Below are 18,159 nucleotides of genomic sequence, written 5' to 3'. Positions count from 1 at the left end.
GACCCCGTTACATAGACCAAGCCAGGAGCGGACACAGACAGAAGTGGGCGCCTGTGCATGTAAAACATATGGGCCCTTTGCCGTCCAGTATCTCATCATAATGCCAATTATTCCTTCTTTGGAGGTGGTTGTGTACCCCTTACCTCTTGGGCAATTGTGTGACTGCACAAGTTGCACCAATGGTATGTCCACCTGTAAGAAGGTGGACATTCTGCCCACATTCTCCCTTAAAGACACATGGGTTGTTGTAATGTGCATTGTGCCATGCATTATTAGTGGTGGTGTTGTACTTTGCCCGACAGTAGGGAGAGTTAGGGTTAATGTTTGGGACTAGCCAGAGTGAGAGGGGCTAAAGTGAAGGGACAGACCGTTTCCTGTCATGGGGTCAGATAGGGCCCAGCCTGCAGCAGAAGCAGACCTATGCTCTGATAATTAAGCAGAGTCGAATTATGTGGGTGTCCCTGAGGAGACCGAGGGAACAGATAGCAAAATCCAGGAAAGAGGCAAGAAAAGTGACAATGTGTGAGTGATTCTTCAGAGACCAGATTTGGAGCAGGAAACCCAACAATGCATTACCGAGCTTGCAAATCCAGAAGGTAACGGGTCGGAAAAGAGCAGGGAACGTGAGATATAGAGAGTGCCCCGGGTGGTAGTTCCTAGGTGTTGGCCAGTAGTAAAGCTAAGGGGAAAAGGACTCGGAACTGCAGGTTGACGTACAGAACTCTCTCTTACTGACTGCAGTACCGTTGTTGGGGATGAGGGAAGGTCCTGAAATACCGTGCTGGGTGGTGGTGAAGACGGAGAACTAAATAAGGAAGGATAGAGAAATGTGTATGAAGATTTTCCATGTATTAAGAGAAACGTTCATAAAGTTCTGCACCCGCTATGTGTTGTATATAATTCCCACCAAGTTATTGTTCAGTAAAAAGACATTCCTTTATAAATGGTGTTCTCCGTCATTGTACAGACTTGGTCCTGGCCAGCTGTAGTTACTGGCATCATGTGGCCTTCAAGGGTGTGACGCCCATGTAGATAAAGTCCAGACACCCAATCATGAGCCTAATCTTCAATTAGTGTGCCGAGGTGTGAAAGGCTAGTACCTCGTCAATGGCTACAGCCCTGCGCCACTTTACATACCTTTGGATTAAGCCATCCAGAGTAGTACACAGAAGATAGGGGGTCCCATAGTATAAATTAGAAACAAGCCCCTTGTGAGAACTGATTGATAGAAGCACACATCTATCATTCTTTGAAGAAAAGCCCTAGTGGCTCATGACTGCACTGCAGGTTTCCGGTAGAGAGGACATCCATATGCAAGTTCTCACTACCCATAAAAATGGGGATGAGGCAGGCCTCTCTCCAGGGATTAAAAAGCATTGCAAGATGGAGGGAACTGTCTGTCTAAGCATGTTTGTTAACCACGACGTTGAACAAATGGCATAGTAGACCTCGTAAAGTATATACAATATTTATTTAGTGTATAGTGTTCAGCTCAGTAATCCATAGACTGATATATTAATATCCAATAGTTTTATTTGTTTTCTGAGCACCAGTATTACATAGTAGTCAAGTGTGCATGTTATTCCAATTTACAGACAAGATCCGGGTTATTAGAAGCAGGCCGTAAGCACTGCCCGAAATCATCAGCATATAACAGAAGTGGTCACAGACAGCTGGCAGTCACAGTGCACAGGCCCCAAATGCTAATTTGATGAGTATGAGATGTTGGTTTTGAGTAATCTCCTTAGTGTTCTTAAAAATCCTTCACAAATATAAGAGGCGCTGAGGCAGCTGTCACATCGGTCCCTGGTGATTAATGGGCCTAAAGCCCTTTCTAGCAAGACATCCGGATAAAAATAGAACTTGGTATTTGGAAGCCTTGATATGGACCTTCCACTGGGCCCACACCTCTGCTACACCGGTCAAGGGTGGAACTAATCATCATAGTCTTTTATGCACAATCTGATGGACAGTAAAGGCCCAATAAACATCGAATAAGCTGTTAGCTGAACAATCGTTCCTCCAACAGCGATCTCTTCCAAATGATCAGGAATGCTCATTCTCTTCTCATTTTACCGGAGTGGGCCAATCTTAGAGAGAGACTCTGGTTATCATTTGGTGGTGCCTTATCTCCAGTGAGAACAAAAGGGTCAGCCACTGAAATTGAGCAGGCTGATACCTTCTCTATCTTTATATCGGGAGGCCCCTATACATATAAACTTTGTGCCGGTTAATTTGCCATCAATTGGGACTAATTTGAACAAGATCTCATCATATTTTGGTGTAGTTGACTGTGGTCTAATGTGTATGTGCTCTTTACGTGCCATCAATTTTCACTTCCCCTATGTCTGAAGAGCCCATCTGTAGCTGCCTGGGATGCAGAAATTGTGTATTCGGCCTCATTCAGCTCAGTCCATCTTGAGGACAGCAATAATATAAATCTTAGTTCTGCTGACCACGCATTGATTTTTGTTAATTTTACTACGCATACTTTATTCATTTCATACATTCTTACAGAATTCATTCAGAATGCCTGTGATATTATTAAAGCAAACATGTATACAAAGATATATATCTTAAAGCAATAAGGAATAAAAGTGACCTGCTGCTTATGTTCCATTCAGTGTGGAAAGCAGAATATACCATCATTACATTTCTAGTGCAGATTATGCAACATCATACATTTTAGATAGCTCAAAAGTTGACCAACTCATCCCAACTCTTTCAACTGGGCTATTCAAAATGGCCGTTCTCAATAACACAGAGAGGACGGGTAATTTACAATACAAGCATTGTCAGGGTGCCCTGGGTGCTGAGAGCCAAGAGAATGCCAACAAGCCACTTTGACTCAGGTAAGGCTTCAAATATAGGATGAGAACCGAAAACTTCTCCTTGGCCTGGGGTGTAAAAAGCATCACTATGGCTTTGTTTACGCTAACATTTCCATCCTACTGAAGTGTGTGGCTCCAGGCTCATGCATATTGTATGTAATGTCACCATGTAGTAGACATAGGTTAATCTGTGTATTTTTTTGCCCAGACTTTGGTGTAATAGGTCTTCCTTATCTTCTCTTCAACCATGTACATTTACCGCCACCCTCATGAGGAGCTCTGAGATTTTAAAACATAAGTAACTTGGATATATTGGAGCAGACACTGTGCCTTAAGAATAAGTTGTTCAGGTTAGTATCTTATGATGACGAATGTTCCCGTGAAGGACATCGAGTTTGTGAGTGTGCAACAGGTTTGGTATAAGGAGAAGAATTTTGAAGCTCAAGAGCATTTATTCAGCGGATCCCTTCTGTCGCCTTTTGGATGGTGGGACTAGATGTCTGGGCAACTCTGGAGGTAGCCCATGCCCATCCAGTTTAACTTCAATCAAATGACTTGCTAAAGCAAACTCTTCATCATCCAGCATGCCATCACGATCAACATCGGAAAGTTTCCATATCTTGCCTAGGACAGAGTTGGGTAACTTGGTTGTTATCATCCAGTTCTTTGCCTTTGTGCCAGTTAATTTGCCATCAGTGGGGGCTAGGTTGAAGAAGATCTCATCATATTTAGGTTTGTCTTTTGTAACCACCCAATCCTCATCATCAATGCCTTCTAAGATGCCATCAAAGGAGCCTTCAACAAAAGGACCGTTGTGAGTTCCGTCAAAGGCTCCTCCTTGTACAACATTGTCGGTGGTCTCCAGGTCTTCCTGACGCAGAAGGGGCATCAATTTGGCAATGTCGACTGTTAGCATCTCATCAAGAATATCAATCATATTCAATTTCAGTGAGTGAAATTTGGTGAAGTCGTGAATCATGAGCTGTTCCTGCAGGACGTTAAAAAACATATAAACATTAGAAAATTAATTGAAACATTTGTCCTGTTTAGAAAATCCGTTTTCATATAACCTATTAGGGAATTCTGAGTTAATGAAGGATCCTCATCTGTTGGTTACATTGCAGAGAGGATACAAAGAAAAACAACCTATTGGTTGAGCACCATCTAATACTTAATTACCCTGTGGGGGCACTGAGGGGAAACCTTTACCTTCAGGGTTTTCCCATAGTTTACAGCTGATCACTGGTGATCCCAGCAGGGAGAAACTTTTGTGAGCAGGTTATTGTCAAGGGAGAGACCCTTGTAAAAAGTTGGGATTACTGCAGAAAACCCCTTTAAGTATACTTGTCCACTGCTGGAATAAGAAGAGACATCCCAGACCCCTGGAAGAGTCAGAAAATCTCCCAGGCAATTCCATACCTGCTTAAAACCTCGCAAAATAGCTGTTATCTAGGAGGTTTCTTCATTCAAGAAGGCAGATAATGAGGCATAGAAAAACCACCCAAGAGGAATGGAGAGGTCTGGAATGAGTATGGAGGGATATCTTAAGAAAAAGAACATGAATACTACAGAAATTTGCCGATGGCGCGATTGGGTGCCACAAATAGTTTTCCATCCCGAATGCTGCCAGTGAAAAGTTAGCTCAGTTTCTATTAATCTTATCTGCATGATCTTTGTGTTTGTCAAATGTAGATCATGCTAGTTTCCGATAGACCACACAGAAAAGTAGCAGACACCATCTACAGTCATCTGCCTTGAATGTATGTGAATGCATACTGGTGCCAAAGCCATTACCATCCATCAAATCTTAAATAGCAAAGTTAGAAGAAATAGAAATAATAATCTGCGATTCACAAGGCCACTTAAGAACTTTTTTTTAAGAGAGATAGCTACCTGCATTTTGGCACAGTCGGGGAAATCTCCAGGAGAAATATGATGTTCTAGTTGAATCTTGGCATAAATAACCGGTAACTCATTAATCAGCTGCTTCTTCTTGTTTCCTTTCCGGAAGACGGAAGGCATCTCTTTCTTTAAGTAGCTGATGATGTAAGCATGGACCTGCAAAGGTAAACATGTAATGAGAAGTTGTAGCAACCTCTTTCAACGTATATTATTAATTTATTATTCTAATACCAAAATTGTATAAAAGAAGATGACCAATTGCAAATATGAAATTGAGTCTACTTCGAGATAATTCATGCAACCATTCCTTGACTGGGGGTCCAGAACATCCAATTCGGCCTTTACAAATGCACCCCTTCCATACACCTTAGAAGGATGTGGACCAATCAATGGTGCAGCTATCTCTGCCATCTCTCCCATACACAGGCTTGCCTAGCCAAGCGTTCCTGTGTTCTTCATGAGTGTTGCTGTCAGACATCTTTGTCAAAGGTTTTCAGGAGGACAAAGGGATCATCAGTCTGAAATTGGACATACTGTATCCTCAACTTCCCTGGCATCATCTATCCAGGGTCTGCTTACAAATAAAACGGTCAGTTGAACCTGTCGATAGTGGCAGGTTTGGAAAACGTTAGTCTGATATGTATGGGGGGCTTTAGGTGAAGTGTGGCATTTGCTAATTTGGGGATGGTGCTGAGAGAGATTCCTCTGGTTCACACCACCCATGATTAAAATGGATGGAGAATAATTAAACTTTGGTCTCCCATTTTGATGGGCCCTATAAGGACTGTGTGAGCTGCACAAGCTCATGTTAGAATTGATCGGAATATCTCTGTGTAACTCATATGTAAAGGTAATTTCTGTGACTTGAACCCTCCTCCCTCGCGCACAGCCTCATTTATTGTCTTCACTTTTTGATAACCTTGCTATTGGCGCTGAAAAGACATGTGTCTGACACTTGTGGTGTCTCTGCTCCATTCACGTCATGGTCTTTCTAAAAGCATCCTGCTGTCTTCCTGCTAAGGAAGCCAACAGAATTCTCTGGGGCTGGTAGGGAATAACAGGGACCACAACATCAATAGAGAGAATGGTAGGAAAAAGGGGCAGGCGGGAGCGTGAGACATCTAACACTTCAAGGAGAACAGGATGACAGAAAAGCTTTCAGTTTCCTTTGGGACTGACAACGTTAATGACACCAACCTGCTTATCTATTTCAGATGAGACAGGAACCATTAAACTGATGAGATAAGATACCATCTACCCCTTTTGTTGCTTTCTCTTTGTTTCCATATGTACAACTATATATTGCAGATATCTAGTTTCTGAGCTGCCGTCACTTGTTTTTGGGTTCCTCATGGAAAAATGTAAGCCCATACACCTTCGAGAACCTGATGACCTGCCTTTCCGAAAAGCCTACAACTTGCAGTAACTACCGATCCACCAAACCACTGCACGACCAGCTCTACCCTCGCCTACTGTATCCTCACCCATCCCTTGTAGATTTGTGAGCCCTCGTGGACAGGTTCCTATCTCCTCCCGTGCCAGTCATGACTTGTAGTGTCTTAGATTACTGTACTTGTATGTATTATGTATACCCCTCCTCACATGTAAAGCGACATGGAATAAATTGCGCTATAATAATAAATAATAATGACCTTTCAGACCCTGCATAAATATACCTATACATGCACACTAGGGTCATGTTTTGAAGGAAGAGTCCAGTAAGCCGCTGTCACACTTTTTTTGTCCTATCTCCCCTGTGAACTAAGAGATCAGATGTTGATCCAAAGCCCACAAAGACATAAATTAGTCACATGGGAAATAGATGGGTTTGGCACCGTGAGGTTCCTTTTTCCTTCTTCATTTTAGTCTTTAAGTCATGGATCTTTGGGATCTATAGCAAATACTTTGGGAACCATAAAGTCAATAAAGTAGTCATTCAAACCTTTTTTACAGATCCAGTGGCCAAACCAATGTTGGAAACTATTTATTACCATCCTGAAGATACATTATGACATTTTATGAAATTCTTTGACCGCTTTAGACCTCATTCACACTTCCGATGTTCTCTTATGAGTGCTATCCGTGGAAAAATGTGGAGACGTGCGATTTTGATCCAAACATCGCAAACAAAATCGTCAATGCAAGTCTATGGGTCCGTTAAAAAATCAGATAACATCTGAGTGAGGTCTGATTTTCATTGACTGTCAGAAAGGAGAAGGTAGAAAAACTTTTGTTTTTTTTGTTGCCACCTATTAGAAAAACTGATCAAAATAAACAGTCCGTTTTTATTATACGTGAAAAATACTGACGTCGTGTGAATGAGGCCTTCAGCTGGGAGGTCAATCATTGGGATCCCTTGACTATGTGAACTGTAGATAGGCCTTGTTGATTGATGGGCTTTTATCAATGTCCAATTGGCAAAATTACTCTATCCTTGATATAGCTTTTATTTGTTACCGCTGTCCAAGCAAGGATGACTACTAATTGGCCAGCGAGAGCTAAAAAGATTACAGTGGGTCTATTTTTGGACAGATTTGGGCAAGTTCAATGTCGTTGGGCACCATCAGACTACTCTAGAGGAATGGTATTGAGGAAAAGTTGATTTTGGCTAAGTTGGTTCTCTACTCCTGGTTCTTTAGCTATAAACGTGGATGTTTAGATGCCATAAATGTGTGGAGGGAAAGATATTTCACTCAGCTCCAGGTCTTGCAATTAGATCTGATTTATTGCCAGACCTTGTCCTGAAGAACAACCTCAAGAAGACCATAAATTCTGCCTCCTTTCCTGCACTTATTCTAGTCCCTTGACCTGTATGTACTCATAAACAAAACCCTTGGAGATGTTGAGATCCCTAAACAAACTAAATGTGTATGGCTCCTCAAATAGAATCCATATCCTGACGTGACAAACTTATTGTGGGAGCCATCCAAAAACTCTTCATTCACTCATTGAAAGGTAAGACATGAAGCAGACCAATGAAAAAAGGGATATTCAATAATATCATGACTTTATGAGTATCATGGATATTGTGTTTCCTGTCGAAAAAGCATTTTGCAGTTCATTCACTGTTCAAAGGAAGCCAAAAATAAATCTTGGCCCTGTCAACATTTATCAAGCTTCAGACTGGGGCCCACTGAATATTTGGATCAGAATTGGGTCCTGACAATTATGCCTAACTGCTAAACTCACCGTATCCTTGTTATAGGCGAAGTAATGCAATTACTTTTCCGCTTACCCCTTGCCCCAGCCTTCGATATTCTTCATATGTGGCTAGTACTGTCTAGAATTTGCACTATGTCTTTAGTCTGGACTGATTAGGGCTTTATTACTTCATCTTAGTGCAGACAGAACTGGCGTGGTCCCACCAGGCCAGTCCTAACCCCCCATAAAACGGTTTAACAGATGTCCATGCACCAAGATTATATACACCTCCCTCCCTCGGTGAGGAAATCTCATACACTGCTCTCATTAACAGGACAAAGCAGGGGGACATGGCGAGAAGGTGACAGGAAGAGATAAGGAAGTTCTAATGTTTCCAGGCAGTCTCTGTGGCTAGCTTCCCAATGTAATCATTCAGGCACGTACTTAACATATGCCCCCACCCCTCCAGCAACAAATGGACCCCCAAATTATTGTTTTGGGGTGGAGTGTTCCAATTCCGAAAGATCCTGTTCAGCAATAAATTCTTGACGATGAAAATGGCAAACCCAGGTGCAGCTGTAAGGAAGAAGATGGAGACTGGGAAGAAGAGAACCAGAGCCCCGTACACATTAGATAGCCAATGGTTGAAGATTGTTTGGCGATCTCTCCTGTCTTCCGCGCACAATGGAATTGCCAGCTCCGTAGACTCTACTGGCAGCGGCTTAAATCCCAGGGAACAAAAGTATCGTCCTAGGGAAATCCAACAGCCAGATCCTTCTCTTCGGAAGCCACCATACTCATTAGGAAGTTGATATTGGTGCATTCTGCAGACTCAAGTCTAGTATGTATTGGGGCCGTTAGACTGCACTCATCCGATTTCATCATCATGCAATCTCTACTTGCAGATGTTGTCGATTGGATTTGAACCCAAAATCCCAACAGCTGCAGTCCCATTATTAAGAGAGTTGTCCTAAACAACCCCTTTTTTTAGTTTTAGAACCTGTCAATCGTAAAGGGTATAAAAGTCAGTGAGGGTCTAATTAATGGGACCCTCAACAGGCTAGGAAGCATGGTGTTTTGCTTGGAGAGTGGGATGAGCATATGTAGTCCCACTTTATATACTTTTTGTGGGGGCATTTGAAATAGCCAACATGTTCAATCCACTATTTCCGACACTTAAAGTGTAACTGTTGGTTTAATTTTTATTTCCTAAATCGACAGTACACATGAAAATAAGCAACTTTGCAATGTATCTTATCAGATAAATCTGCTTCTTTCTTCTCCTGGATTGATCTTTCACTTTTAATTCATGGGTAAAATCTATATTTAGTGATGACAGATTTTCACAATACTGAGATAGAAAATGCCAGTTGGTGCTTCCAAAATTCTATGGAAAAGGAGGAGCTAGAGGCCAACACAGAAATTCCCCTGCAAGTTCTCCTAAAATTACAGTTACACTTTAAATCCACAGGAGATGACAGTTGGTGCTTTTAAAGTTCTATGGAGGAGGAACTAGAGGCAGACATTCTGCTAGAAATTTCTCTTGAAAGAACAGTTAAACTTTAACTTCACAGGATATGACAGTTGGTGCTTTTCAAGTTCTATACAGAGGGGATGAGCTAAAGGCAGATTCAAATATTTGGTTGCAAGTTCTATTGAAACAACAGTTACACTTTAAATTTACTTCCTATAGAAGCAAAGCTTACACATCCGCACTGGTGAACACAGCAGTGCTGAGAAATTACCTATAGGGGGCACTAGTGGGGCTTGTGCCCAATGTGCTTGATGCCAGTGAGGAGACACAATCGCTTTAAATTCAGGACTGGGCAGCAAGCTACAAAAAAAAATGCCTATCTACACATAGAGGTGACCAAATATGGATGGACACAGAGAATTTTGAGCCACAGTGGGAAAGAAACTATTTTGCAAATTTGCTGTTTGAAAATAGAGGCATAGTTTTCCATAAAGTTTAGCTCCAAGTCTCACTATTCTCAACATTTCCTCATTATTCCTTTCCAACTCAGTCTATGTATTTCAGTCCTTCCCTGTCTTTCCTCTCCATTTCTCCTCTTTCCCCCTCTCCATCCTACCCTGTCTTACCTCTCCATTTCTTCCCTCTCCATCCTTCCCTGTTTAACCTCTGCATTTCGCCCCTCTCCCTCTCCGTCCTTCTCTGACTTACCTCTAAATTTCTCTCCTTTCCCTCTCTGTCCTTCCCTATCTTACCTCCCCATTTCTCCCCTTTCCCTCTCCTTCCGTCCCTGCATTACCTCTCCATTTCTCCCTCTCTCCCTCTCTGTCATTCCCTGTTACCTCTCAATTTTCCTCTCTCCCTCTCCATCCTTCGTTGCATTACCTTTCCACTTCCCCTCTCCCTCTCTCTGTCGTTCCCTGTGTTACCTCTCCATTTCTCCCTCTCTCTCCCTCTGTCATTCCCTGTGTTACCTCTCCATTTTTCCCTCTCATTCCCTGTTACCTCTCCATTTCTCCCTCTCTCTCATTCCCTGTGTTACCTCTCCATTTCTCCCTCTCTCTCATTCCCTGTGTTACCTCTCCTCTCTCTCATTCCCTGTGTTACCTCTCCATTTCTCCCTCTCATTCCCTGTGTTACCTCTCCATTTCCCACTCTCCCTCCCTCTCTGTCATTCCCTGTGTTACCTCTCCATTTCTCCCTCTCCTTCTCTCCCTCAGTGAGTAAACTCACAGGAATGTGCTGGCTTTGGGTCACACACCATTTTCCCAGCCTGAATGCCAGAGCCAGAAAGAGAAGCAAATGAAATCATCTAGCATCAGAGTAGGCCTGACACCCATGTACGTCCTCGCACCCTCTCCTCTACACCCAAATATAGAATATTCCACATACAGTCATATGTTAAAGTTTGGGCACCCCTATTAATGTTAACCTTTTTTCTTTATAACAATTTTGGTTTTTGCAACAGCTATTTCAGTTTCATATATCTAATAACTGATGGACTGAGTTATATTTCTGGATTCAAATGAGGTTTATTGTTCTAACAGAAAATGTGCAATCTGCATTTAAACAAAATTTGACCGGTGCAATAGTATGGGAACCTCAACATAAAAGTGACATTAATATTTCGTAGATCCTCCTTTTGCAAAAATAACAGCCTCTAGTCGCTTCCTGTAGCTATTAATGAGTTCCTGGATCCTGGATGAAGGTATTTGTGACCATTCCTGTTTACAAAACAATTCCAGTTCAGTTAAGTTTGATGGTCGCCGAGCATGGACAGCCCGCTTCAAATCATCCCACAGATGTTCAATGATATTCAGGTCTGGGGACTGGGATGGCCATTCCAGAACATTGAAATTGTTCCTCTGCATGAATGCCTGAGTAGATTTGGAGCGGTGTTTTGGATCATTGTCTTGCTGAAATATCCATCCCCTGCGTAACTTCAACTTCGTCACTGATTCTTGCACATTATTGTCAAGAATCTGCTGATACGGAGTTGAATCCATGCGACCCTCAACTTTAACAAGATTCCCGGTGCCGGCATTGGCCACACAGCCCCAAAGCATGATGGAACCTCCACCAAATTTTACTGTGGTAGCAAGTGTTTTTCTTGGAATGCTGTGTTTTTTAGCCTCCATGCATAACGCCTTTTTGTATGACCAAACAACTCAATCTTTGTTTCATCAGTCCACAGAACCGTCTTCCAAAATATATCTGGCTTGTCCAAATGTGCTTTTGCATACCTCAGGCGACTCTGTTTGTGGCGTGCTTGCAGAAACGGCTTCTTTCGCATCTCTCTCCCATACAGCTTCTCCTTGTGCAAAGTGCGCTGTATTGTTGACCGATGCACAGTGACACCATCTGCAGCAAGATGATGCTGCAGGTCTTTGGAGGTGGTCTGTGGATTGTCCTTGACTGTTCTCACCATTCTTCTTCTCTGCCTTTCTGATGTTTTTCTTGGCCTGCCACTTCTGGGCTTAACAAGAACTGTACCTGTGTCCTTCCATTTCCTTACTATGTTCCTCACAGTGGAAACTGACTGGTTAAATCTCTGAGACAACTTTTTGTATCCTTCCCCTGAAAAGCTATGTTGAATAATCTTTGTTTTCAGATCATTTGAGAGTTGTTTTGAGAAGCCCATGATGCCACTCTTCATAGGAGAATCAAATAGGAGAACTACTTGCAAGTGGCCACCTTAGATACCTTTTCTCATGATTTTATACACCTGGCTATGAAGTTCAAAGCTCAATGAGGTTACAAAACCAATTTATTGCTTCAGGAAGTCAGTAAAAAGTAGTTAGGAGTGTTCAAATCAAGAAAATGATAAGGGTGCCCAAACTTTTACACCGGTCAAATTTTGTTTAAATGCAGATTGCACATTTTCTCTTAGTACAATAAACCTCATTTGAATTCAGAAATATAACTGAGTCCATCAGTTATTAGATATATGAAACTGAAATAGCTGTTGCAAACACTAAAATTGTTATAAAGAAAAAAGGTTAACATTAATAGGGGTGCCCAAACTTTAACATATGACTGTATACCCAGGAGGGTTTTGCCTTTTTTAAAGTAATGATATGTGTCCTCGAGTGATACTCAGGAGCAAACCTCAAGGAAGTACTACAAAAGTAGGCACTAAGGTGCGGTGACATCTTCAAAACTCTCCCAAATGAAGAATGGCAATTTTCCTTTAAGTTCATGTCCCTCAGTTATGCCCTCTGGTAAAATAGGAATACATTGAATATGTCCTTACATAGATAGACTGTCAGAGTAAGAAACTTTTAGGGAAACATCTTATTGAAAAAATAATCCAAAAATAGTTGTCAGTGTCTTCATACATTACCAGGAGGAGTAACAGAGGAATAGCACAGCACAGAGATCCAAAGAAAAGCTGCTTTAAAATTAATATTCCATCCTTCTTAAATGGAAAGTGTCACCAAGTTTTTGCCACTTAATATGAAAGCAGCATAATAATGGAGCAAAGACGCTGATTCCTACGATTTCACTTACTGGGCTGTTTGCTGTAGTTTTGATAGAATCACAGTTTTATCAGCAGACGACGATTATCGCTACAGGAGTAGCAAACTTGCTGTCATGTAGTCCTCCATATTCATGAGCTCTGTATAACCCCTCCCCCACACTGATTGGAAGCTTTCTGCCTATGCACAGTGTACTCAGAAAGCTGCCAATCGGTGCTGTGGGCAGGATTATACAGAGCTTAGCATTTAGAGCACTGCTAGATCTTCAGATAGGAAGACGGAGGGGTGCTTCCAGCACGTCCATCCAGTTTAAATAAAATTTCTTTTCTTTAGAACATTTAAAAAAAAAAAAAATTTAAAAATGAGGGAGAGACTCTCAAATTTTACTTAAACTGGATGGACGTGCTGGAAACACCCCTCCTTCTTTCACTTCGGCTGACATCACCAGCAGGTATGGCGCCCACCAGCTATATTCAATTACAAAGGCTTGTCATGTATGTGTCAGCCTGTCAAGCTCCAACTTCTACTCTCCCCCACAGACACTAACTAGATCTTCAGATAGTTTATCAAAACTGCAGCAAACAGCCCAGTAAGTGATACATTGCTGGAATCAGGGTCTTGACTTCTATAAAACTAGACACTTTTCCCAAAACTTTACACCACCTATTAGATGGCGCAAATTTTGTCACCCAGAGACACATTTTAAGCCTCACCCCTTTTCCATTAAAGTCATACCTCTTTAAGCCACTCCCCTTTGTCAAATGAGCTGCAAAAAGTCTTTCTAAAAAACACAATAAATAAACATGTCTGAAACTTCATGTGCTATATGTTAGCCATTTTTCCTCAATGTCTGTGCACTGATAAATCAGTAAGTTCGCCCCAGACCAGTTCATATGGGCACACTGCTGGACATCTAGAAGCCTCACATCCCCTGTGTAATCTCTCGTAGAGTGATTGTGTGGCCTCGATAATTGGACCCACGCTGGGTGTTTATACCCTCACAAAAGGGGTCTGCATATTCACTTCCCCTTCCAAACACAGAGTTCTATGACCTGCGCCCCATGCACTTTCTGGAATAATATCACTGGGCGTCATTGTCAGCGGGGTCATCAGGGGTCCCCAGATGCTTTCGGTGACTCATCAATTGCTACTGATCATTGATGTTGTTTCTGGACACAAGCAGCAGCAGCATCAAGAACCCAGTCCACTATGTGTCCAAAATTTTAATGGTGTTACCAGGAGATTTTTCTATAATTTGACCCTATGCATTGCAAAGATTGTAATCCACTATGGAAAAATCAGCATTAGAATTTTCAGGCTGATTTACAGCATTTTCTAAATTCTGCATGGATTTTTCCTGATTTTTTTTTTTTTCTTTTTGGAATAACAAATTACATTGCTATTATGAAATGGATCCAACAGCAAAAAAATATACAGAATTTGCCAAAGGCAACCATCTATATCATACATGCATTTTCCAAATTTGTAATCCACATCCACAGATTGCTGCAGATATTCAGAGCAGAAAATGCACCAAAAATCTGCTGCAATTGTACAAGGTGTCAATTCACTTTAAAGGGACATGTCAGTAAGAAATCGTTACATGTTCTAGATATTGCACAAAGAAATTTGAAATGTCTTAAAAAATGTTGAGATTATTTAATGTGACCCATTTCATGTAAAGGATGTAACATCACTATGTCATCTTAGGTTTTCTGTCTGCCATAAGTGCTGGTTTTGTTGGAGTATAAAACAACTGCAGGCTTATACTGTGGAGGAACTGAATTCAGCAGCCAGGAGATGGTGTTTACTGTTATATTTTGCTTCTGTGCATGTGGTGTATATTGTATGACGTCTCTTTTCTTTACTTGTGATGAAGTAGATACTAGTTGCTGTACATACCAGCTAAAATGGCTTTTTCACCTACAATGTCTGAGCGCTGACGATTCGGCTGAAAGCCGAAATTCTGCAACAGGTTGAACATTTGACAATGGCAGGTCTTCACAAAAAGCTCAAAAAAAAAAAAAAAGAACAATCTAAGAAAAATACTTCAAAAAGGAAAAAGCTGTGACTTACCCTAACCAGCCGGGCTCTTTTCACCAGGTCATTGAGTTTACGCAGAGCCGAGTTCCTGGGCAGGTTTTGGATATCTTGGAACAAGTCCTGCTCTTCGAGTTCAAACAGACGCCTGTTGTCGGAGATCATCAGGGGCTCAGACCAGAAGGAACCGATGTAGACCTGTAGAACTTCGGGCGTATTGAAGACTTTGCCCAATGACCACATCAGGGCACCATACACACGCATCAACTGCTGGGTCTCCACCATGTCGGCCTTATTCAGGACAACACGTATTTTGTCCTCATTACCCTTTAGGGCTCTAATGGCGTCAGAAAACTCATCCGAAATCTCCAACTTGTGGGCGTCAAAAAGAAGAATGATACGATCGACTCGCTCAGCAAACCACTGTAGGACGGATGGAAAATCATAACCTAGCAAGAGTGAAGATATATTCATTAGTCTCCAAAGTTCTAAGAAATGTTATAACAATGGAGGAAGATGTATTCTATAAATTGGATGCAGATAGCAATTATTTAGGATAAGTCATCAACATCAGGGTCCGACAGCTGGTACCACCTCTGATCACCTGTGAGCAGATCTAGGACTACAACCCAGCTCCCATTTAGTTCAATGGGAGCTAAGAGGCAGGGTGCAAGAGCGGCCCCTGTACAGTCTGTGAAGCTGGGGTGTCCCAGGTTTCTGGTGACTGCTGGACTTGGTAACAACTCATCAGCATGGCTATCAGCTGTCGGACCACCACCAATCAACAATTTGATATTGATGTTCTCCTGAATCTGGAGATATTTTTATTTTGTTCCTGGGCCTCTCACTTCCTAAAATATGGCCTCCTCTTCTTTGTATAAAAGTCAGTTTTGTTTTGTTTGTTTTTTTAGGCAAGTGGGCGTGGTCTTCAATGCTTCTCTACAGGTGCTCTCTTGAGAACCACACCCAGTTGGTAAAACTACAAGATTTGTATCCAGGGAAGGGCCCTGTCACACATAGCGACTCACCAGCGATCCCGACAACTATATCAATTTGTCAGGATCGCTGGTGAGTCGCTACATGATCGCTGGTGAGCTGTCAAACAGGCAGATCTCACCAGCTATCAGCACCGGCGACGCCGAGCGGGCGCGTCGCTGTGTACGTTAGTTACCAGCACGCTGATGCAGGGAGTTGGTAACTAAGGTACACATCGGGTTTCTAAGGCCTGTTTCACACTTCCGTTTTTTGACGTCAGTCAAAATCCGCCAATTTTAGAAAAAACCGGATCCGCCAAAAAAGGGGCAGATCCGTTTTTTCCCCCCATAGACTTACATTAGTGGTGGATCTTGACTGACGGTCGTCCATTCCACCCATTTTTTTGACGGATCCGCCAAGATTTTAGCATCTACCGGGCGGATGAGACGGACTCTGCAACGTTTTTTTTTCCCTGACGGTCCGTCAATTTGAAGTTCGCATGCCCGGAAGCTTTACTCCGGAAAGCATTTTAACCCTGAAATGCCGGTCTGGGTGCGGCGAAAACGACTCTCTCTCCAGACCGCGGTCGCTTTAAATTTTCTCCACTTTTCATCTTCGGCGGATCTGACCATATTAGCATCCGCTGACATCCGTATGTCACAACGGAGGCGGATCCGTTAATTTTCGTTTTTGGCGGATGTCAGCTGTCCGCCAAAAACGGAAGTATGAAACAGGCCTAAGCAGCGCGCGTCACTTAGAAACCCGATGTGTACCTTGGTTACCAGCTCCCTGCATCAGCGCGCTGGTAACTAAGGTACACATCGGGTTTCTAAGCACAGCGCGCTGCTTAGAAACCCTGCGTTTACCTTAGTTACCAGCGTGCTGATCGCTGATCTCCCGCCTGTCACGCAGCGATGCGTGCTGGCCAGCGATCAAAAAAATGTCCTGGCCACTTCAGGACGATCAGCGATAACCGGCAGGGGGGCCGGTCACTGATCAGTGTCACACACAGCGATCTCGCTGGTGAAATCGCTGTTGCGTCACAAAACTTGGAATCAATGCAATATAAATTAGTCCTAAATTATTGGCCCCACCCCGTCAGGGCCGCTATATCCTTTGGGCAGTGGCGCTTGATTCTTACGGTGGGAGACTGCACTCTCCACCTGTTGCCACTGTCATATTCATATATTTATTCCGAATTTTCTAGATTAGCCCTACTGACATTTGAAGGGATTTGTGAAGGGAACTGAAATATCTGGATTGAAGAAAGCTATAAACAATTTATATATTACAGGACAGCAAATAATTCTGTGATGGATGAGAGCGAAAGATGGTTTATTTTACTGGTAAAACGCTTGTATTAATTTGCGCAGATTCTTTTCTTGTTCCAAAATATCTCATCAGGGTAAAAGGATGCAAGTTCTAGACTTATAATCCTGGAACATACTTCTCTGGTGTCTGGTACATATCTGACATCTGCTCCTATGGAAAGTAAGGCAAAGGCTGCGTGGGTTGGGAAGTGTTATCATTTAGCTGTTTTATCTATTACCTATCACTAGTGGGTGGAATTACGTAAAGGGGTTGTCCAGGACTATTATATATTTTTACATGGGCCTAGAAACTCTGCTAAGAGACAACTACCTGCCTCTTCTACTCGGCGCCAGGTCAGAGCTCTCACCGACGGCTCCTGCCGGCGATTCTGCTGCTCCTCATCAGCAGAGAAGCTCTTCTTTATGGCTGCCCTGCTGACGTCATTCTGATACAGCCGGCCCCCTGCAGTTAGGCAGCGGGGAGCCGGCGGTCAATCAGGATGACTTGAGCAGTCACTCCTTGTCAGAGCAGAGCGGAAGAGAAGCCGACGCTCTGACGATGTGACGTCAATGGAAGCCACAGAATCGACGGCAGGAACAGTTTGTGACCATTCTGTGCTGGCAGAGATCTAGGCACAACAGGCAGGTAGTTAGCACATTTTAATATCTTAGCCAACCCTCATTTCTGTAGCGATGATGTATAAAAAAAGAGAGGGGGGTTGGTTTAGTTATTGCAATAAACCAGACAGCCTCCTTCACACACAGCACTGATGACAAGCCGACATAGGAAATGCTGTGTTCTGTCAAGTACAAGCTAAATATGGATCTGGAGAGACTTGGAATAGAATCCAATATTCTAAGAGTATCTTTGAGAACATTTATGGCCATTTTTTACAACCCCTTTACAGCCAGTACCAGAGACATAACAGGACACACTTTGGACCAGATGAAACAATGTACCCATCACCAGGGGCGTATCTAGGGGGGGGCAGCCGGGGCAGTTGCCCCGG

General features: G+C 42.7%; 1 protein-coding gene across 1 annotated transcript in view; it reads right to left on the bottom strand.

The window, feature by feature from the left end:
* Positions 1 to 1,452: 1,452 nt before the first annotated feature.
* Positions 1,453 to 18,159, bottom strand: part of EHD2 (EH domain containing 2) — a 33,868-nt gene continuing 17,161 nt past the window's right edge. Inside the window, exons 3-5 of the mRNA XM_073549127.1 lie at positions 14,901 to 15,313; positions 4,725 to 4,889; positions 1,453 to 3,819 (exon numbers count right to left, since the gene is read on the bottom strand). Coding sequence (XP_073405228.1) covers positions 3,283 to 3,819; positions 4,725 to 4,889; positions 14,901 to 15,313 — 1,115 coding nt within the window. The 3' untranslated portion in view covers positions 1,453 to 3,282. The remainder of the gene's footprint in view (positions 3,820 to 4,724; positions 4,890 to 14,900; positions 15,314 to 18,159) is intronic.

This window comes from Dendrobates tinctorius, unplaced genomic scaffold (assembly GCF_039654945.1).
Source record: "Dendrobates tinctorius isolate UK_male_01 unplaced genomic scaffold, ASM3965494v1 ptg000158l, whole genome shotgun sequence".
In the NCBI taxonomy this organism is placed as follows: Eukaryota; Metazoa; Chordata; class Amphibia; order Anura; family Dendrobatidae; genus Dendrobates; species Dendrobates tinctorius.
Note: the sequence above shows the minus strand (reverse complement) of the source record. Positions and strands in the feature narration are given on the sequence as shown.